This window comes from Rhinolophus sinicus, chromosome 14, assembly GCF_057876585.1.
Source record: "Rhinolophus sinicus isolate RSI-liver-muscle chromosome 14, RSI-T2T, whole genome shotgun sequence".
Classification (NCBI taxonomy): Eukaryota; Metazoa; Chordata; class Mammalia; order Chiroptera; family Rhinolophidae; genus Rhinolophus; species Rhinolophus sinicus.
This window is the reverse complement of record NC_142514.1, coordinates 156,895,567-156,919,034: the sequence shown is the minus strand read 5'-3', so window position 1 is coordinate 156,919,034 and position 23,468 is coordinate 156,895,567. Positions and strand designations below refer to the sequence as shown.

The 23,468-nt window shown below is 35.6% G+C and overlaps 1 protein-coding gene across 1 annotated transcript in view; it reads right to left on the bottom strand.

The window, feature by feature from the left end:
- Window positions 1–8,560: 8,560 nt before the first annotated feature.
- ANO5 (anoctamin 5) overlaps window positions 8,561–23,468 on the bottom strand; it is a 73,328-nt gene continuing 58,420 nt past the window's right edge. The window contains exons 18-22 of the mRNA XM_019742616.3: window positions 19,308–19,438; window positions 16,891–17,096; window positions 15,128–15,306; window positions 13,585–13,690; window positions 8,561–10,826 (exon numbers count right to left, since the gene is read on the bottom strand). Coding sequence (XP_019598175.3) covers window positions 10,605–10,826; window positions 13,585–13,690; window positions 15,128–15,306; window positions 16,891–17,096; window positions 19,308–19,438 — 844 coding nt within the window. The 3' untranslated portion in view covers window positions 8,561–10,604. The remainder of the gene's footprint in view (window positions 10,827–13,584; window positions 13,691–15,127; window positions 15,307–16,890; window positions 17,097–19,307; window positions 19,439–23,468) is intronic.

Genomic DNA, 23,468 nt, shown 5'->3' with positions numbered 1-23,468 from the left:
CAGTTGAAGTGTGACTCCAGGCAACAATGCTTTAGTGTGAGGGGGATAGAAACTCATCCGGATTTTGTAGCTTTTAAAGGGCTTCTCTATAGTCTAGGGAGAAAACAATGTTGCATGAACATAAACAGGCAGCTTTAAAATTTATAAAGAAGGGGGTCGCCGGTTAGCTCAGCTGGTTGAAGCATGATGCTGATAACACCAAGGTTGCTGGTTCGATTCCCGCATGGGCCACTATGAGCTGTGCCCTCCTCAAAAAAAGAAAGAGAGAGAGAGAGAGAAAGAGAGAGAGAGAGAGAGAGAGAGAGAGAGAGAGAGAGAGAGAGAGAGAGAGTTATTCACTACCCTAAGAATAAACTGGTGTTATGGAGCAAATATGACCATTGATGACCATGCAATATTTATTTCTGCATTGCCTTTACAGCAGAAGTGACTAGTGGCACAGCTTTGCCATCAAGACTGACCCAGTTTAAAACACTGGTGGAAATGTCACTTTTCTTTTAAAGTGAGTCATGAATCACATAGGTTTTAAATTTACTGTTTTGGAGGAGCTGACAGATTCCCTCAGGCCTCAACACCCAGGGATTGTGACAGTATTTCAAGGGTGGGTCAAGGATACTAAATTTAAAATATCAGGGCTTTCTTTTTCTTTTCTTTCTTTCTTTTTTTTTTTTTTAATCAGAGGCAATTCCAATGCTGCTGATCTGCAGACCTTACCTTGAAGAAAAAGAAAAAAAAAAAAAAAACAAAAAAAAAAAAACAGCAAGAAAATTACTGCTATAGACAATTGTTGTCAATATAGAAAAGGGTCTACATGTGTCCTTGTGGTGGACAAGGCTAATTGACTTCTCCAGTGCCAGTTCCAACTCATTTCTCCCTGTGGCCTTCTCCTACAGGGATTTCCCTATGGCGGCCCTGTCTCCCCTGCAGCTACAGTTGGCAATGTGACCCAGTTTTGGCTTCTGGGAAATCTAATCTGTTTCCTGGCAGAACAGAAAGGTACAGGGGCAGACTAATTGCCACTGTCCCCTTACCCTTTGAAGTAGATATTTAACATATTTATGATTGCTGATTATCTTTTGAATGGCCTGCTATAAAGTTCTTGTAACTGGACACGCGTACAAACTTAAACCCCATCTATCAGACACCCTCATGAGAATGATTTGAAACTGGTCACTGTTGGGAAAACAGGTCTTGTAGAGTTTCCATTTGTGATCATAGGTGGTTGATGGTTTGAGGGGTCTGGGTTTTGGTATCGTCAGTGGCAATGGTGAGGTAGGGTGACCTCCCCATCCTGGTTTGCCCAGGGCTTTAACAGTTTGCTGCTGAAAGTCTTCTGTCCCCAGGAACCTGTTCAGTACCAGGCAAGCCTAGACAGCTGGTTACCCTAGAGCGAGGGTGATACAGTCAATGCATGTTTAGTAGTAAACTCAAGTTTCAATCAACCAAGTTGCTGGAATTTTGTGACAAGCACTCACTGAAGTTTCTGGTGTGTTTCGCCATTGGATTTGGGATTTTTTTTCTTGGAACCTGAAATGAAGGTCTTTTCCCCAATGGTTTCATGAGCTGCTGAATACACTGTAAATTACTTTTAAGCTTAAACTAGCAAGAGTAAATGTATTGTTTTCAACAAAGGTCCCTGACTAATATACCCTCTTTCTGCTTCAAATATCACTATGACAGAGATATAGTAGCCATCTTATAACACGAAGTGATGAAAAGGAGGATGAAAACCACTAGTGATGGATGACAGAGTGGAAGGAAATAATAAGCTTGTGTTTTTGCTGGTATCATTAAAACAATGAGCAAATCTGGAACTACCTATCCGTAAGATGTCTTATACCTGATAGAATACACGTCTAGTTTTAAGTCATTGCACTCCAGTTAAACAGCCATCTTAACTGATACAGGCTCATGCTAACTGTGCTAATATATAACCTGCTCTTGTCCTCACTTAAAATACTATGTGACTTCACATAGTATTAACCCTAAATTTCCTTGGATGTCCTCTTTTCCCACAAAGCTGTATGCATCTGTTTTGAACTGTTTTCTAATATTTTTTTGTGATTCTGTCTTGTTGTCACACAGCAGTCTAGCCAACTGTCCCCTCGTACCTTTCCCTAAGGAAAGAAGAGTCTGTGAGACTGTGCCTTCTTGGCACTTTGCTTCATCTTTATGTTTATACCTCATGTCTCTCTGTCCGGTCCCCAAAAGATGGTTTGCCAGCCAAGGACGGGTAAGATTTCTCACGTGAGAAACAACCTAAGACAGGCGGAACTGTGTGCGGAACCCCAATGAGCTACTATGGAAAATATGGGAAGGAGCAGTGCCTCCCCTTCCTCCTGCTTAAAGGAAGCCACTGCTGACACTGGCTTTCCCTCTCACCTGATTATGAGAGAAGTTAGGAGAGCGATAATACCAGCTCTCCCTGTTTAGCTCAACAACAAAGTTTTATCATGAGAGACTTATCCCCAGGAGGGTACACACCTTAAATGAGTCATCATAGGACTTTCTGTTCCGGCTCTTTGCAGACAGGAATAATTGGATTAAATAACCTTTGTGATATGATGGATGAATTTCACAGACCGTAGATCAGATAATTTTTACTCCCTTGTATAATCAATAAAAGCCACCAGTTGGTCTGATTTTGCGCTCCAGTCTTTCATGACTGTGAGACCCTTGGCCCTCTGAGATTCAACTGCATTAAGTCTCTGTTTCTTTCTTTCTTAAAACTTAACCTAAAGCCGCCCCTTCTCGTTCCCTCACTGCCCGTGTTGCGCTGGACGTGACAGTGTCTCACCTTAGTTGCTTGTTAAAACCTTAATAAAACACGAGAATAAAAATATAGTTATATTTGAATGTATTGATAAGCAAGAGTTCTAAATTATTTAAAAAACTTGCTATTTAAAAGCTGGTGATAATTTCTGCTGCAGCACAGATTTCTGCACAACTAAGGAATTACTTCATGTCTTTTTTGTTCCTTCAAAACTTTATGTCCTGACTCTGAAGAATTAGTCCCAGAAGACACAGCTAAGAACATTTTATATCGGGGTGGATGGGTGGCTCACTTGGTTAGAATGCGAGCTCTGGGCAACGGGGCTGCTGGTTCGATTCCCACATGGGCCAGTGAGCTGCACCCTCCACAACTAGAATGAAGTCAATGAGGTGCCGCTGAGCTCCCGGATGGCTCAGTTGATTGGAATGCATCCTCTCAACCACAAAGTTGCTGGTCCCCTGCAAGGGATGGTGGGCTGTGCCCCCTGCAACTAACAAAGGCAACTAGACCTGGAGCTGAGCTGCGCCCTCCACAACTAAGACTGAAAGGACAACAACTTGACTTGGAAAAGTCCCGGAAGTACACACTGTTCTCCAATAAAGTCCTGTTCCCCTTCCCCAATAAAATCTTAAAACAAACAAACAAACAAACAACAACAAAAAAAACATTTTATATCTCTTCCAAACAAGGATTGAGACAGTTTTCAGTTATGAGAAGTTGTACTGGGTTGCTCTGATCAGAGGATTAAAAGAGAAGAGAAATAAAAAAAATAATAAAATCAAATTTTAAAAAGGGTGGGGGAGGAAGGAAAGGGAAGGAGGAAGAGTAAGACAAAAAGTAAAGGAACAAAAATAATGAAGGATGTAAGGAAAAAAAAGTACCCCAACTTGAAGGTCCAGTATGAAAAGCAAGTGACTATAAACATACATGACCTGACTTGTTTATAAGCTAAACCCTCACTGTCATCTTATTTAAAACCTCTTTCAGTTACCCTTGTAATTTTTTCCCTGTTCAGTATGTCAGTGATTTCCTAAGAACCAAGGTGACCTCTATCTTCCCAGAAAGAACATTATGCCAAGACAAGAACCTATCAGCAAGCACAGTGCTTCCAGCCCAGGTCTCCCTTTACTCTGGAACCTTCCTGTTGCAAGGACAGTGGTGCTACAGACATCTCATTCCCACATATCAAGCCCTGCTCTCTCAGGATCCATGATTCATCAGAGACTCGTGAAAGGCACTCGCTGCTGACATACTGGAGTTGTGTCTCTGGTACCTGGAACCAGAAGCCACCCTGACCATAGCCCATTAGTATCTTTGCTTCCCCTCAACTTATTCTCCAGCATCCTGCCTCTGCTTTCACATTATTTGTGAGGATAAATATTGATCATTTCTGACCCATAAATCTTCCAGGGAAGCCTTCACAGATTGTTCCATTACAACTAAAATCCCCAACTATGTACACTACTTATTTAGCAGATAACTAGTTCACTTCACCTTTGAGCAGGTTTTAAAAAGGAACAGTGGCTCCATTGTTACATATTTGAGAAGATACTTTATCCCTCTGAACCTCAGTTTTTCTACATGTGACATAAAAGATAGCAATCCCTGTTTTACAAAACAGTATTCACAAAAAAGAAATAGTACATAATATGTAAAGTGCTTAATTTAATGTAGTGCCCAGCAAATAATCAAATGCCGATTTTACCATTCTGATCCCAACTATCCTAGCATTGATGTTTCTAAGAGAGGCTAGGTTTTGCCAGAGTGGAGGAGTACACCTAGAAGTATTCTTAGAACATGTTGTGACAAATAGAGTAGCGATGAAAGACTCAAAGCGTCTGAGCCTGGGCACAAAGAAAATTTCCAGGGCTAGGAGGTGCCATCCCTTAAAATAGCCAACTCTATCAGCAGATAACATTGGAATTTTATCACAGATTCTTATTCTTCAGAAATTCCTCCAACAAAAATTCATGAAAGTGGGCACATAGTGGAAAATACTACATAGTAATTAAGAACCAGTCTTACTTAGCCCTGAATCTAAATCCTGTTTTTGGCATTTATTAGCAATACCTAGCTAGGTTAGTTTACTTCCGTGACTAAATTCCCCCATTAGTTCAATGGGATCATAAGCTATAAAACACAAGCCAGATATGGTGAAGGACACAAAGAAAGACATCCCATCCAGTGGGCTCGAGCTTGCTCTCACTTTTTTTCACTCCAAGGCCAGATCTTCCTGACCAGAAGTGACCCCAAGCCCATAAGTGAGGCTTGGCTGCAAATTCTCAGAAGTGGTAGCTAAACAGAAGTGACGATTTTCCATAGACTTCTCCACTAGCCAGCCTTCCAGTTTCATGCCAGCACTTGTATATCTGTACATGCTCCTATTTGTCCATCTATGGCCGTGTTTCAGGAGAGCCAAATGGTGTCTTTTCTCCAAATCGTCCTTCCAGACCTTTACTTCCCACTTCCTGCTACAATTTCAAAAGGCTTATTTTCTATAATAAGTCCTATATTCTACAGCATTCATAGTACTTTTATTATCCTGATTAAATCCTATGTAAGCATCTATTTGTTTTTTCAAATACTTAGAATGTGATGTTTTTACCTTAATTTCTGGCCAGTATGCACTTTTCTTGAATATATTGATAAAAGCAAGTACATTTTATCTTTTCCTGCCCCCATCTTTCACATTAAGTAGAAACTACAGGGCTAAGGCTTTTAGGGTATAAGATTTAAATTACTTCTGCATACTGCAGAATTAGAACAGTTCTACAGCTTTGGAAATCTTGAGTCTCGGTGACTTGACATACTTCCCTAATGGGTTGGAATGATAAATGAATGTTTGAGAGTTATTACAAAAAATGCTTTAGTCTTATACCCCCAAAGGTAACCCTGAAGATTTTTGTTTAAAGCTCCTTTCCCAGAGGCTCTGTTCCTAGAGATCTAGGATAAGACCAAGGGATATACACTTCTCACAAGTAGCACAGGAAGGTAGTTGTGGATTTATTTTGGGGAAAGATGGGACTAGAAAAACATTCAGAAAATATCTCAACATACTAGTTATTTACTTGGGACTTTCTATTCACCTGTATCACTTCCCAAAGTAGAAAAAATAATGAGGCAAAACAACAAAAACTACTATCATCTTCAAGTTTTCTGGACCATGTGATCCTTGTTTCAAGAAATTTACATCTCTAAATATGATAAACGTAATTTCATGAATTAAACATGTTACATGTAATGCATTTTAATGTTCCTAAACAAAAAAGGATTTAAAAACCTCTTAGATACAGAGAACAAACTGATGGTTGCTAGATGGGAGGGGGGCGGGAATGGGTGAGAAAGGTGAAGGGATTAGGAAGTACAAATTGATAGCTACAAAGTAATCATGGGAATGGGAAATACAGTGTGGGAAATATAATCACTAACGTATGCAGTATAGGGAATATAATCAATAATGTTGTAAAGACAATGTAGGGTGTCAGATGGGTACTAGACTTATCGGGGCATCATTTCATAGATTATATAAATGCCTAACCGCTGTGCTGTACACCTGAAACTAATGTAAAATTAAAAAAACAAACAAATAAGTCATGGATATGTAAGGTACAGCAGTCAATAGAGTCAATAATACTATGATAACGTTGTACAGTGTCAGATGGTTGCTGGACTTATGGTGATCACTTCCTTAGGTATATAACTGTTGAATAACTATTGTGCACACCTGAAACTAATACAATATTGTGCGTTAGCTATATTTTAATAAAAAATCTTAAAATAAACCTCTTGGAACACTAAAATTCAGAAAAATTACATCAATATTTTATTATAAGAACAAATTGAGTTCATATCAAAATGGATGTTAAAATTAATATTACTTTATTCACTGCATGAATTTAAATCTCTCGAGATTCATGTTACTTAAGAGCAACTTTCCCTGCAAACCTGCATACACACCTCCTCACGTGCATGCGTGCACACTCACATTCAAACACACACACATACTCACACACATACAGAAAAAAGAAAGAAAAGAAAAAGCAGAACTCATTTTCTTGGTTAACAGCCTGGCACATAATCACTAATAGGAAAGATATACTTAGTTGAATATTTTGGGGGGATGAGAGCAGGTATCTCACGCAATTGAACCACACTATTCTTTTTAATCTCCTCATGAATTTTTACATAATGCTGGAAAGACTGACATACTTAAATTATTACACATCAAATAGAAGAATAATAGTCTAGAAAAGGATTAATATAATACTTACATTGAATCATGGTAGCAAACTTCTAAGCCTGGCCAATGGTACTTCTCACGATGATTTTCCTTAATAACATTATTTGACACTATAACAACTAGTTAAGAACAAATTGATGAGGTTTTTTTCAAAACAATAGACTCCTCTTTTGAATGAGCCGTACAAATTCCTCACCCTCAACTGGAGTCAATCAATAGAGATCCAGGGCTACACATACCATTTGACACTATAAAATCACTTCGGAATCAGTTTTACTTTTGACACAATAGTTTCCAACTTGAAATCTCTGGCTTTTCTCTCACCCTCATTAGGTGGCTTAGGAAAGAGACATTTCTTTTACACCACCACCCCCCTTACCCCCACGGCTGCACAGAGAGGCTGCCTCACATCTCTCTCCCCAAGGAAATAGGCACATTTGTAAGGTGAGAACTCATTTATCTCCTTCCTCTGTCCCTTCTCTCCTTTATCATCATCTTTCCCTTTTTCCCCTGATAACTTGCTCCACGGCTTACCGTATTTCCCTGAAAATAAGACCTAGCCGGACAATCAGCTCTAAATGTGTCTTTTGGAGCAAAATTAATATAAGACCCAAAAATAAGACCTAGTCAGACAATCAGCTCTAATACGTCTTTTGGAGCAAAAATTAATACAAGACCCAGTCTTATTTTACTATAATACCAGACTGGATGTTATCTAACATAAGACTGGGTCTTATATTAATTTTTGCTCCAAAAGATGCACTAGAGCCGATTGTCCGGCTATGTCTTATTTTCAGGGAAACAGGTAGATAAAAGAAGAATGCTAAATCCAGGAGGAGTGATGAGATACAGCATTCCATTTCATTAAGATATTTCCTTCTTGATGGATTCCTCTAAAATAAATGTTTTGAAGTGGATTCTGCTTCTTGTGCTCAAAGAAAAACTCATGAAGGCAAGGATTAGAGATGACATTTGCAAAGAGTTATGTATTTTTCGGCTTTTGCACTTAAAATTATTTTTTAAAAAAAATCTCAAACGCTTTCTGAACATTTCTGAAAAAATAACTATGGGTTTGATTGGATGATAAAAACATCTGCCATGCTGATAAATACCAACTTACATGTGGTAGTCAAGTGCTCTTAATTCAGCCCTCTCATAATAGCCAATGGGTTTAATTAGATAAAACAAATCTATCTGGGTCAATTTGGCTTCAGATTTTGGCTACAAGCTTTTAGGAAAGTGATGAATACTTCTATTTCATTTTAAAATCTGTGAAACAAGGAGAAAGTTCTTGGTAGAATATCGAAACATAAATACAAAATATGTATTGATAATATTTTAAAGGGAGACTATCTACCAATCATAGGAACTATTAACTGATCTTAAAAATTATTTCCTCTCTTGTTCTCTCCATGCATCCTAGAAATCCGACATTTGAGTTGGTTTAAGATTGCAGTGTACAGATAACTTTGTGAGATTGTATATTCTTACAATCTAGCTCTATAAATACTGTTAGGCTATACAAATTAAAAGCTGTAAGAAACCAATTTCCACACTCTTATTTTTATTAGCACCCAGGAAGAAAGCAATATGAGCCGTGTACAATGTGCAACATCGTAGTAACGCAGAGTTTAACAAGCCAAAGATACTGCATCTGTGTAATAGTAATACTGACAGGTTTTCTCAACCAAGAAATATATCTCTTCCACAGGTGAAATCATGCTTCAATAATGAAATCATCCCAAATTACACAAGGACATTCATAAAATCTACCCAATGGAGGGCAAATCATTACTGCCAATATTGGGGAAACTGTCTTATAGTTTTAAAAATTCATAATCCTCAGTTCTTTTCCACAAAAATATGTTAGCATCAAATAATGAAACACTGCTTTAAAAAAACTAAATCATGTGATAAAGTTTCTTCTTTCATGTGCAATTAAAAACACTATTCTTTTGGAACTGAAGTGTAATTTGAAACTAGAGATTTAAATAATATATAAATGAAGTGTATCTCTCACTCTATAGTGTTAAAAAATATAAATTTTAAAGCCACTTTTTAAAGCAAAGAAAAACAAGAACTAGCGTACATGTAACATAGGACTAAGTATGAGAGAAACTATTCAACAAAAATGTTTTTCACTTAGCTATCAAATTCACCACCTTCTTCTTACTTAGTTGATCTATTTTTGGTATTAAACTCTGTGATTGATGTTAAACTGCCAACTTCTCTAAAGCCGGCTCCCACTGGAGATTTTACATCACATCAAATCAACAACCACAATACCACTTGTGTGTCAAAGGCATAGGGACAAGGCACTAAAACATGTAATACAGAAATTCCAGTTGAACGTGGTTTTTGAATATACTCTTTATGCTCCCTCCTGAAAACCTAATGAAATATTTGCAAAGGAATTTTAAAAAATGGTATAACTCACAAAGGCAAAAATAAAAGGGAGGGAATAGTGATAACAAACTCAAGAGAGTAAAGAAAGGCAGCACTTAAACTTGCAATTGGTGATATGGTGATGGTAGAAACCAACAAGACAAAAGCCAATTTTGAAGGGATGAATCAATAGGAAAGATTGTAAATTCATTAAAAGATTTGAGATTGCTTTAAACAAAGAGATCAGATTTCATAAACAACTTGTACCTAACTTATAAGATGAGCTAATGCTCAAACAGGCTTTATGATGTAAAACAGGTGTTATAGAAGAAAAATAATTTCTTAAAATAATTCAAAGACTTTTTTATATTAAGGTCAATAAATTAATCAATATACATTGTCTTGCATTCCTTAGCTACTAAGAAGAGACATTCACTCTTCTGTAATGTGAAGACCTGAAGCAATCTAATAACTTAATGCTCTGTTCCAGACAAGACAGTCTAGTTTTGAAACTACTGTTACCAAAATGTTATCTTTAAATTACTGACTTGGTCTTTTGTTGAAACCCAAATGTTTGAAACCCAAACTCTCTTGAAAAATCAATTCTGTATTTACCCAGAAGGACCACCTGGAATTCTGATGGAAGTTTAATTTATTCAGGACAATTTCAGAAACAAACCCTCGCTATGATATTTACCCAGTGTTTTAAATATGTGCATTTCTTATGTCATCTGATTTTGGTTTTTCATTTGTGTAGTGTAAAATGGCAGGAAAAAGTGGCTCATTAGGTCCCTTCACTTCTTTACTTTTTGTCCCAACATTTTTCTTGATGGAAAAAGAGACCTAAAACAACCCACTAAAAGACCACGAAAATGTGCAGATGCACTAGAAGGTGCTGATAGGACAGCCCACGTCCAGCGTTTAACTATAAACTGCAACATTCGATGATTTTCCAATATTCTGATTCCACATGCACTTTTAAGAATCATTTACAGAATCCCAGGAAATAATCTCTAGGGAGGGCCCAGCCAATGGAGCAGACAAGTGGTATTCTTCCAACCTCAAAGCTGGCCTCTATAAAAGTGTACAAAAACTTTAAGAAAAAGAAGACGAAGGGATAAAATTGACACATGGCTCTGGCCTCTGGCCCCAACCCAGGGAAAACTGAAGCCAGACAGGCAACCAGCTGCGTACTCATCATGTTGACTAAATTGTTGATTTAGCCAGCTGTACTTTGTTTTCCTGAATCATGACTTCCTTGGCAAATTCATTAGAATCCATTTGCAAGTTCTCTTTTAATTTGTTAAGCTCAAAGTCATGGATAATCTTGACAGTCATTAACTTTTCTCGCTTGATTCTCTCCAGAACATCTTTTGGAACATCAGGGATCATCCAGGCCAACAAAAATTTAACTAAAAACACAATGTGCTAGAGGGAAACATAACAGAAAATCAGAGACACTGTTAGAATTGTCAAATGTTCAGCAAGAAGTTCTTTCAAATCATTTAATTCATTCAATAAAATGTGCTCAACACAGGAGGTACAAGAAAAAGCAAAATATAGGGTCCCTGTCCTGGAACTTTCCTACAGAGACCAACAAATATTAAATAAATAAATATATACGAAAACATGTAATACAGAAATTCCAGTTGAACATGGTTATTGAATATACTCTTTATTCTCCCTCCTGAAAACCTAATGAAATATTTGCAAAGGAATTGAAAACAATGGTATAACTCACAAGGACAAAAAGAAAAGGGAGGGAATAGTGATAACAGACTCAAGAGAGTAAAGTGGCACTTAAACTTGCAATTGGTGATATGGTGATGGTAGGAATAAAGATATTAAAGGCTCTGAAGGCGTAAGTGTGGGTAGAGTTGATAACAAGAGGATTAGCTAAAAATGTGTATGAAAAGCAGTGGAATTTTCAGAACCTCTTTCCCATCCATTTCCAGGTATTACTTCTCTCCAGTCCTACCCGGGGAGCAACTGAAATTAAAACAGAAACTGTGGATTCAAAAGCACCACAGATGGTAAAGTACAGATACGTGGCACCATATTGAAAACAGGGCAACTAAGTGAAATTCAGCCTACTGAATTTTGAGATCCTTAGTCCCTTCTGCCTTGCTCAGCTCTCAGAACATAGGCAGCAATGAAACAGTTCGACAGACAGGAGGTTGGAGGATTTTTCCCTGGGGAAAATAACTAGTCTGTGAAATTAGAACTATAGATATCAAAATTTTGTGGGTCTCAAATGAAAAGGTCCTATCTCTACCTTATCACACTACAGTGAAACTCACCCAGCAGCATTCCTCATGTGTGTACACAACGCTTATAATCAGCTTTCATTGCTTCACTCTTAACTATAAGCCGATGGCTAAGAACCACTGAATAAGTAAAAAGTATCTAACATGAAAGAAAAAGACTGAAACACAAAAACAGGAACAAAGAGGAAACAGAGATAACAAAGAGAGCAAATGAACAGTAAAATAGAAAAAAAAACAAAGATATAAATCTGTCTGTTTGTAGAAGAGAATATAAATGATAATTAAAATTTCAAAAAAGGAAGTGTAACATCTGAATAACAGAACTTCCAGAAAGATAGAACAGAAAATAGAAGGAAATTATCGGAGAAACAATACAAGCAAGTTTTCTCAACTTGAAGGGTTATGTTTTCAGATCTACAGGGTTTCGTGAGGGTCCAGAACAATCAATATTGTCCACTATAGAGGAACTGCTTTGTGAAGTTTCATAAAAGAAGGACTAGTGAGAGAATTCTCAAAGAGTATGGTATACGAAAGATCATAAACAAAAGACTGGGGAATCAGAATGGTATTGCATTTTATAACAACACTGGAAGCTGACAGAAAATAGAGCAATGTCTTCAAAAGTTTCAGGAATAACATAAATAAAGATTGCTGAGAAATTTTCAGGTTAAAATAACTACCAATCTTGAATTGTATAGCAATTAATCATCTATAAGGAAAGAAAAGAAATTTTCAATATTCAAGATCTCAAAAACTGACCACCTATATTTTCCTCACAAAATTACTGAAAGATATGCTTTCTTAAAATAAGCTAGCAATCTAAGAATGGGAGAAACATAGATTGCAGAAAAAATAGTGTTTAATATAAGAGAAGGTGAAGAGAAGTCTCAGAATGAGGGTGAATCAGAGCCTGGGATGATTAAAAAATTAGTAGTAATAATAAATAAACAAGAACAAAACATCAAGATATTCCTAGTGCAATTTACCAGACTGAAAGGTGATCTAAACTTGTGATGAAAAATGTGCGAATGAAAGAGTGATAAATTCATAAAGAACTGAGAGAGAGAGAGAGAGAGAGAGAGAGAGAGAGAGAGAGAGAGAGAGAGAGGAAAAACATGGAGAGGAATATTACGTAAGACTGCTTTCTTTTTCATCATGTAGAATTATTTGACTTCTTAAAATTAGTTACATGTATAACCTTAATAAAAATAAAATAAGTTAAACGAAAACTGATTGGAATTTGTGTGTGCTTGCACAGACTTGTCCATTACTGGGCTTTACTGTACAAAGAAAAAGTGTCTTACATTGATTTATCTCTTCCTTACTGGACTTCATGTAGCATTCAATTTGCAGCTTAGTCAAATACCACCTCTTTATTTTAGTATTTGTGCTGCCGAAGTGAGCACTGTATTAAATTTTTTATTGCATGTCTTATATCCATAATAGTACTCGATATTCCACAAGGGAGGAAACATAATATATAGTGGACAGAGCAGAAGCTTGGGAGTGAGTCATCTGGTATTGAAACCCAGGTCTACTATTAGCAGATTATCATTAAACCAAATACCTAATTTTGCTGAGTCTCAGATTCATTTTTTCAAGGCTGAGTCACAAAGTCTAACTTACAAGGTTATTATTATAGCCTCTGGAATCAGTATATAACAGGTATTCAGTAAAATCAGTGGGTCCTCTGCCCTTTTCCTGACCTCAAGGAATGAGGATATCACCCTGATATCCTCCACAAAAGTAAGTGAAAAATCAGGCAATCCATTGTACTGAAAATATCCCTAAGCACTTTTTATGACAACAAATCCTTCTGTCAAAACAATTTAAAGATAATGTTAACTTTCTGTTGAGCAGGTACTTTTAGAAACATCTGACGACAGGGAGACGAACTGGAATGAAAGTTAAAGGCTCACCTCCATAACTATGATGAAAGTCATCTTGGCGGCAAGGACGTGCCAGTACTGCATATTATGAGAGTACTTCTGATCGTGCTCGGGAGGATATCTGTAATCTCTATACCTGAAAAACAGAAATGCAAAAAATTAGCTATTGCTTCAAACAGAGAGACCTAGCATAAATTCTTATCATTCCTCAAGAGACCCTATTAGTTGACAACAGAAGTCAAGTCACAGTAAGATAATGATTCTAATTATAGTATTATCATAATACTATTATTAAACATTTGTCTTTCCTGTATAGATAAAAATCATGGCCAAATGTTTCTTTTGTATAGTGTAGATGTAGCAGGAGACACAGTGGAAACTCCTTTCCTGACCTTCAAAGATAAATCTTGCTATCTCCATTCCCTCTCTTCTTACTCCTTAACATGCTTAGTTCTACCCATCACCCCAGCATAACAGATTGTGTTCTGTCATTAAATTGAAGGGACATTTTAATCCTCATCTTATTTGATCTTTCAAGAATAGAACTCAATATCGTTGACCTTTTCTATTTTCTTGAAATATATATTCTCTTGGCTTATCTGACACTGCATTGTTTTTGTTTTCCTTACCATCTTTCTGGAGTTTTCCTAGTACTCAACTTTGTAAGCTCATTATTTTGTACAAAGTTGCTAGACGTTGATGTTCTTCAAGGCTTTAGTCCAGTCAGGAAGTGATGACACCAAGAAATCTGACACAAGTCTCCATGCTCTTAAAGACTATGCTGACGGCTCTACATGCAAATATGCAACATAACCAGGCTCTATCTACCTGTGTTGCAACATTCTACTGTTTCTTTGTTGGAATCCAACACGAAGGCCTTGGTTTAAGATTTAAGGGACTTTGATGTCCTATCTATCTATCTATTTATCTATCTATCTATCTATCTATCTATCTATCTATCTATCTTCTATCTATCTTCCTATGTAATAAAATATAGTAAAATAATTATATCTATATTACATAAATATTATATACATATATTCTTTAAAACTTAGAGTGAAAAGATCCTCACAATACATGAGACACTAAGTGTGGAAACAGTAGGTTCACAAATCTATTTTCACACTCCCTATACAGAAGAAACCCTTCAAGTGGGATGGGTGGTGAACTAATCATGTTTTTACTTCTTTCTCACTCTATCTTTTCTTGAGGACCTATAGTTAAATTCAAGTAGGTTAAATGCATATAGAATACAATCATGCTGTATCCCCTATAGATATTACAACTTGGGATCAACTGGCACTTACTGGTGAGAAATCTTTCCAATAATTTTAGGAAATAAGAAACAATTCAAAGTGATATTATTTACCCTTAATATTCTCTTACTTTCGGACATTTGACTTTTCCAAATCAAAATGACACAATGTGTGAATTCTAGAATTGATGCACTTTATTTATCCACGATTTTTATTACCCCAAGGAAATCTCTTACATTGTAAGTCATGAAGGATATAGAGAACTTAAGGAGTACATTTAAATGGCAAAATGGAAATCTAAGAAAACAAGATGAAACCTGCAAGTGGTGAAGTCTCTTTTCTCCGAAGGCGCAGTGTAGTTTGGTAAATCAGCTACCAGAAATACTGACAGGCTGTTATTGACGTATCCTTTCAAAGGGTCACTGGTATTTGTTGAGTAGGCATATAAGTAAACTAAACGGGGAATGATGTCTGATGTAAATGCAACAATAAAAGCCTAAAGGACAAAGCAAGAGGGAGATTATGAGCTAATAATCTAGGTTTTAGAAATGTCTGATTTGTATTTCTCTCAGTTCTATGTGCAATATGGATGCAAAATGACTAAAACGTTATTACAAATCATGTTAATATATAAGTCTTTGGCCTAAAACATGAAATAGCTCATTTACAGTATACGACAAGTATTCTAAGATTTCATAGCTAGAAAGTGACTAAGTTTAAAATTGAACCTCCAAAAACCATGCTCTTTTCACCGTGTCTTTCTATTTCTTACATTTCTTATTATTTCAGAGCAATTATACTGTCTTTAACCAAATTCACTTGTGTAGACGAACTCTAGAGGCTAAGACAGTGTGTGTGTGTGTGTGGGGGGGGCGTTGGTGGGGAGGGAATGGAGAGACAGACCATGTATACTTCCTACAGTTCAGTGCAATTAATTTCAGTATTTGTTCATCAGAATGATATTTCCCTATCCTTTCCTAAGCTCTAAATAGTATAAATAACATGTTTCCTTCAGGTAGATAAGTCAATTTAAAACCATCTGGCTCTGCCATCTACATTTTCAATGGTAGATTTTAAAAACTTTTAATTTACTTCTATAACTACCAGTCCATTCAGGTTTTCTATCACTCGCTGAATACACTTTGACAGTTTTTATTTTCTAAAAAAGTGACAACTTCAAATAGACTTTAAAATTTATTGGAATAAATACACACATAACAATCTCTCAATTTTCTCACTTGTATCTTGCTACTCTTTTTTCTTTGTTTGAGAGTTTTGGAGTTTTGCTTATTTTATTTGTCTTTTCAATGAGCCAACTCTTGATTTACTTAACAATTATATTGTTTTTGTTTGTCTTCTAATTTGATTATTCTTGATTATATTTTTATTAATTTTTACTACTTTCTACTGATTAGTTTTATGTTTCCTTAGTTTTCAAGTTACGTGCTCAGCTCATGTTTTCTAGGCTTCTTTTTTAATAATAAAATAATTTATTGCTATAAATTTTCTCTTCCTGTGATTTTAGCTGATTCCTATACGTTTTCATTTTAATTAAGTCTCTCCATAATTTCAATTTTGTTTCCTCTTTATATAATAACGTTGACTCAGAATTGTGAATGTTAAGTAGTTACTTATTCTTTTTTTGACTCTTATTATCAACTTTAATTTTCATACTATTACAGAGGTGAATATGCATTGTACATTGTCTGCTTTTGGGAATTCAGTTTTATTTTCATTTTTCAATAAGTGTTCCACAGACATAACATGTCAGTGCTGTGTATTCTCTGTTTGTAGTATACAACGATACATATGAGTATAATCAAGCTTTAATATTATGATCCAAATCCTTTATACCATTTTTCATTTCCTGTCTATTTTGTCACATGTCATGAAACTGTATCGTGGTATTTTGATGAGAGTGGTTTTACAATTTTACCTGCATTTCTAAGAGCTTACATGTCACAGATTTCTCTATGTTGTTTAGTGAATAAAAGTTTAGGGGTGTTTTATCTTTATGAATGCTCCCCATCCCCAAGAAAACAAAACAAAATAGTCACCTCACCGAAATAGGTCTACTTACATTGGAGGCAACAGAAAGGACGGCCATTCCATAAAGAATGTCTTGCCAGACACCTATGCTGTGAGCTTTTGCAGCGACAGGTCTCCTGTACTGAGTAGTAAGTTTCCAGGCATCCACCCGGATCTCTATAGCATTATTCAAGAAAGCAAGAAGAGGAGCCAAAGGGAAAGAGGCCACGAATAAGGTCACAAATCCAAACTGGATAACTGTAGGGAAAAAAGGAAAATCCGTAAGTTCATTATTGGGGAGGGGAAAAGGGGGAACATTCTGTGCAACTCTTGCCGCTTCCTTCCTTTTGGAAGGATTTGCATAAGCAAAACACTCCAGGCCTCTTTCCATGTGTTCACTTCCTCCTTCCCGTAAGAAGCAGAGTGACTTACTTGTTTGCTAGAATAGGAAGGAGAAACAGGGCATGCATAACTCACTTCCGTCATTGGTGTTTCTTTTGAGTTCTGCTTGTCTGAGGAAAGCATCTGTTCTTGTTAGATAAGATAGTCTTCTTAAAGCATAGTCTTTTTTCATAGGCTATGTTTAGGTCTATGCTGGTCTAGACTTTACATCGTATTGCCCTGTTAGTGGGGTAATCACGATTTCCTGTCTTGCTAATCTAGGTACTTTTTTGAGATCATGGATAATGACTGATTTATTTGCATACTTCCATTGCTGTCCTGTGCTGGGTATGGAAAAGTACCCAACTACAAGCCTTATGAATGAATATATTATGTAAGATTTGAAGAAACTAACACATAAAACGGCGGCGCAAAACAAGGTATTTGAAAATAAACCAGAAAATGAATCATCTAAAGTCTCAGAAATATATATAAATTTCACATGGGCAAAGGAAAGAGACGGTTTCTGGAATTTGCTATTTGTTAAGGTCCTGACCCTCTGTACTATCTTAATAGCTTTCTCAATAAGTTTTACTCTCTTTCCTCATTTAGAATTGACACCTGTGTAAGCTAGCTTCACTCCCCATTTTTGTTCTTTTGTTTCCAACAATGTTTGGGATAAAAGAGTCATCAACTGGTAGTCCGGCTTCCCACGAGTGAAGAAAAAAATAAAAGAGATACAGGAACGGCTTTCCATTGAAGGAAGGAAGAAAGAATCTTCCACTAATCCTCTAGTTTTAGATGAATCTCAAGTGTTTCTGGATTTCAGCTTTTCTCGTAAAATTTGTTCCTAGGACTCAGCATTGTCATCCACTAAACCAAGTGAACAAATTGCCTCCTTTCTCGCTCTCTTTATTGAACCAAGAGATAAAAAGTTAAGAGGAAGTATTATGCAGAAACAGCTTGAATTATCCAGGATCAAATTCAGATCTTTACCTAAAACCTTTGTGGACCATGGCAAATTAATTAACCTATCCACGTTTCAGTATCCTCTAAAATGAAACATAGTGAATAATGACTACTCCGTAGAATGTTTCAAGATTAGAGATAATGCATGTAACACATCCAGAATAAATTAACTCTTAGCTGTCTCTCAATCAATGATAGTTAATCTTATGAAATCTTGATTTCATCTTTTAATTTCAGTGATAATCTCTGATGGATTTATATACAAATTCATTTGAAACTTACACAATTATCTAAAAAATTACAGCCTTATCACCTCATAAAGCAAGGACTACCTAATTTTACAGCCATCTGTACTAACAGACTTCTTTCTATTTGTCCTAAATGTACCTATTGCAAACCAGGTATCATATGGATGCATTACAGTGGAGAATCATTAATCATCAGGTCTTCCCGTTCATGCAACCATGATTTTCTGTGCCTTAAGAATAAGCTTAAGACATTGTCCTCCATTCCATCCACGCAAGGTCACTGAAAGGAAACACTCCGAGTAGACGACACAAGCCGTCCCCATCATTCTCTCTCCTAAAATTTCACCTCAAGTTCTTTTCTGTGTTCAGTCCTTAGAATATGTTAACGCGTTTATTGTGTTCTGTTTGGGTTTCCCCTGAATAATTAATTTTAGTCGTCTTCTTTTCAGCCTGAAATAACAGACATGCACTAAAAGTATGTAAGACTTTGGAAATGTTTTTCAACTCATTCTCTCTCTGAGATGTCACTGAGGCAAACAAAAGGAGAAATTGGCTATTTAAGCCAATTTGAGACAGGTATTAAAAAGTGATCCTTACTTCACTTGGTTCAGCAATATTAGCATTCATTTGATAGGAAAAATATCTCGAAGACTGGTACTTTGAAACAAAATTTCATTCTGCAGTCTATTTCATGGGTAATGTAAATGTTGAACCAATCTTTTCTATATCCTTCCATCTACCTTTTCATCCACCATCTGATGATTTGTTGAACACCTACTATGTACAAGGCAGGAAGAACTATTAAGAGCTGAAAAAACACTTATTTTACTCAGCCTGACTCTATGTTTCAATACAAGTGATTGAAAATTACCTGTTTCTAAGTATTCATAGAATAGCCCAAGAGATCCAAAACTTTCAAGGTCATGATCCTGCTCCCATCGACTGTATAGCTTTTCAGAGTTGGTCCGAGCTTTTCGGCGTCTCCACCAGTTCAGAACAAAACTATTGGAAGTGATAAAAGTAATATATGAAATAAAGTTTTTAGAAAAGGTGTGTGTGTGTGTGTGTGTGTGTGTGTGTGTGTGTGTGTGTGTAGGGGGTGTCACAGTTGAGTGTTTGATCTAGAAGTTGGCAGTAAGAGAGGTTACATAACCTAAGATCACAGAGCAAAGCAGAGACATGGCTACAGCCACAAGTCCACATTAAGTCTAATATTCTTTTCACAATACAGGCTGAGGTCAAAAGTTCTTTATTGAGGTGATTAAGAAAATAAGACAACTCTGAATCTCCCTATAGAAATATATTTACCCAGAGATAGTTCTGTTAAAGTGCATGTAGAGGAGAGGGTCACCACAGGATGTTTTTTTTCTGTTTAATTCACTAACCTTTAGGTTCTCATGATACTAAGAAGGACACTCAAGGAAATGAGAAATTGGTTACAACAGAAATTCATGACAAAAGAAATGCAGAAGCTTATCTAACATATGAAAATAAATGCAATAATTCTAAACAAAATATTACCTAATTTCCACATTATAAAAAAAAAGTAGTATATTAGGTTGGTGCAAAGGTAATTGCGGTTTAAAAGGTTAAAAATAATTGCAAAAACCGCAATTACTTTTGCACCAACCTACTATCACGATAATGTTGGATTACTTTAAGGAACAGAAAGGATTTTTACTAAAAAAAGAAAAAAAAAATCAATCAATGTAATAGGCTACATTAACAAATTTAAGGAGCTAAATATAAAATCATGTCGATTGCTGCAGAAAACTACATTTGATATATTTCAAGCACCTATTAAACCTTTACCAAAATCCTGGGCAAATATCATTCATAATAGGGGAAAGTTCCCTATTCTAAATAGCATTCCTTTCAGAATCAAGAACAAAATGAGAGTGGGCATGATCAAATTTAAGTCTTTACTGGTGATCTTAGCCAGCACAATAAGATGAAAAAGAAAAAAGGAAAAGAGTTGGAATTGAAGGGGAAATCAATGATTAACAATCACATGATTAGATTATCTGCATAGAACACTCAAATGAAATTAGAAAAAATCATTAGAAGTACTAGTAGAGTATATCAACATATTTCATTCCTATATACCCATGGAACACAGGTAGAAAACATAATTTTAAAAAATATGCCATTTATAATAGGAACTAAAATTAAAAGTATTTAGAATTGGATTGGACAAGAGATTTATTTGACCTATATCTGGAAGCGTAAATCTTCATTTAAAGTCATTAAAATCCAAAATAAGTGTTCATGAATAAAAAGACTCAGAATTATAAAATTATCAGTTGTTTTTATTGAAACTGTAATTCAATTTTAATGAAACACATGTAATTTCAATAAAAAATATTTTTCCATGTCAAATCTGACAACATGTTTCTAAAATTTATAAAAGACTGGATAGCTAAGATATTTCTATAGATGAAGAATAAGTTGGTAAAACATTCCCCAACAGATATCAAGATTTATTATAAAGCCATATTAAGAGAGTGTAGTATTGGTGCAGGGACAGACACATCATGGAACGGAATGAAGACCTCGTAATAGCCTTGCCCTTGCTATGTGGCATAAATGGTGTTATAGATCATGGAGAGTGGGGAAGAGAAACTTCTCAATAAATGGTAACCAACAATATATGTATGTGTGTGTGTGTGTGTGTGTGTGTATATAAAAGATTAAATTTCAATTTCATAGCAAACGCAAAATTTTTTCCTTATACATTAAGAATTTAAAAGAGAAAGATAATAATATTAACATGTTTAAAGAATTAAGAAATAAATATATGAGAATATCTTTTTGACCTTGGGGTAAGGAAGGATTTACTATAAGCCCATAAAAGATTAATAAATTCTAATATATTAAAAGTATGTACTTTTGTCCATCTACAGCAGTGGTTCCCAACTGGGAATGATTTAGCCCACAAGCATACATTTGTAGTATCTGGAGACATTTTTGATTGTCACACTGGAGAGAAGGTGGGCTACTGGCATCTATCTAGTGGGTAGAAATCAAGGATGTTGCTAAATATCCTACAATGAAAAGGACAGACCCCCACAACAAAGCATCTACCTAAATGCTTTGGACTAAAATATGTCAATTAGTTCTGAGGTTCAGAAACTGTGATCTAAAGACACTATTGAAAAATAAAGACAAAACTTATGTTGGGACAAAATATTTGCAACACCTATAACCAAATAAACAAAAACAAAGTAACCAGAAGTTATAAAGTATTCCTACAAATCAATAAGAAAAAGACAGACAAGTAGAAAAATGGGTAAACAACATGAATAAGCATTTCATTGATGAGGCAAAAAAAAAAAAAAAAAAAAAAAAAATGCTCATTCATGTTATTAATCAGGGAAATGCAAAATAAGACCAAAATGAGATTTCATTTATACTCTCCAAATTGGCAAAAATTAACAAATGAGACAATATAAGTACTGTAGCCAATGTGGATTAAAAAGAACACTTTTATACTGCTTAGATCCAAACTACAATACAAAGAGATGAAAGAATGCTGAAAAGGAAACAGAACACCTGAGAATTTTGAGAAACTATGAAACAGATGGGCATCGGAGACCACCCAGGTCAAGAAAGAGGACTTGGCTAAGATTCCCGAAGGGCATCCATGTGCTCCATTCCAATCAAACTCCTCGGTCCCCACATAGTAACCACTATCCCGAATTTTATAATAATCACTTCCTTGCTTTCTTAAAAATGATTTATCATCATGATTTATTTTTAGTTAATTTTTGAATGAGGGGTAAGATTTACATCAAGTTTCATTATTTTGCATGTGGCTGTCCGATTATTCTAGCACCAGTTGTTGAAAAGACTATTCTTTCGTTAATTAATTGTTTTTGCACCTCTGTCAATAATAAAATGGCCTTATTTGTGTAGACTTATATCTGTAATCTCTATTCTGTTCCAGTGAGCTACCGGGGGTGCCAAAAAAATGTATACAAGTGGACACTTTGGTCAACATTGCTCAAGCAGTAGTTCACCATAATCAGAAGTGTCTGGATGCTGATGGTAACCACTTTGAGCACCTCTTGTAATTGCAGAAGTCAAACGTGACTTGTAGTCATCTTTTGTTATCAGTACATATTGAGTGTTACAATTTTAATAGTTTTCCTTTATTAAAATGTGTATACATTTTTCTGGCACCCCTTATATATATCTATCCTTTCACCAATTCCACTATTGTGATTAACATAGTTTTACTGTAAGTTTTAAAATCAAGTAGTGTAATTTCTCCAATCTTATTCTTCTTGATGGAAATTGTTTTGGCTATTCTAGTTCCTTTGCCTTCTATATAAATTTTAGGACCTGCTTGTCTATGTCTATAAAATGCTGCTATTTTGATTGGAATAACAATCAAATATATATCTATATATAAATCTATATATCAATTTGGAGGATAATTGGCATCGTTCCTATGTTGAGTCTTCCAATCCACGAACACTTTTCTCTCCATTTATATAGACAGAACAATTTTTTTCATCAGGATTTATAGTTTTCAGCATATGAGTCCCACATATTTTTCAGATTTATACCAAAGTTTTTCATTTTTCTGGAGCTAAAAATTTCTGTACTGACCAATGTTTTTTGCATCCTACACTTTTATTTTGTGTTCTTGCTCAAGTACATCTTACATTATTCTTCCAATGAGGGTCAGGTCTATGAATGTAAACTCACAGTTCTTTTATGTTTAAAATGCCTCAATTTCCCCTGCACTTTATACAATAGTTAATCTGGTTCTAGAAATCTAAGGTGAACATGATTTTCACTCAGAATCTTGAAAGTACTCTACTGTTTTTTGCATCTAATGCTATTAGTGAGAAATCTGTTGATAGTGTAGAATACATTTCTTTTTCTTTGGAAAGACTTTAAGATTGTTTATCTCTGATGTTCTGTAGTTTCACCATAATGTATCTGGGTGTGAATTTTTTTTTATCTTGTTTCATACTCAGGATTCATTTTCATATCTGGAACTCATGTTTGTCTTCGTTTTTGG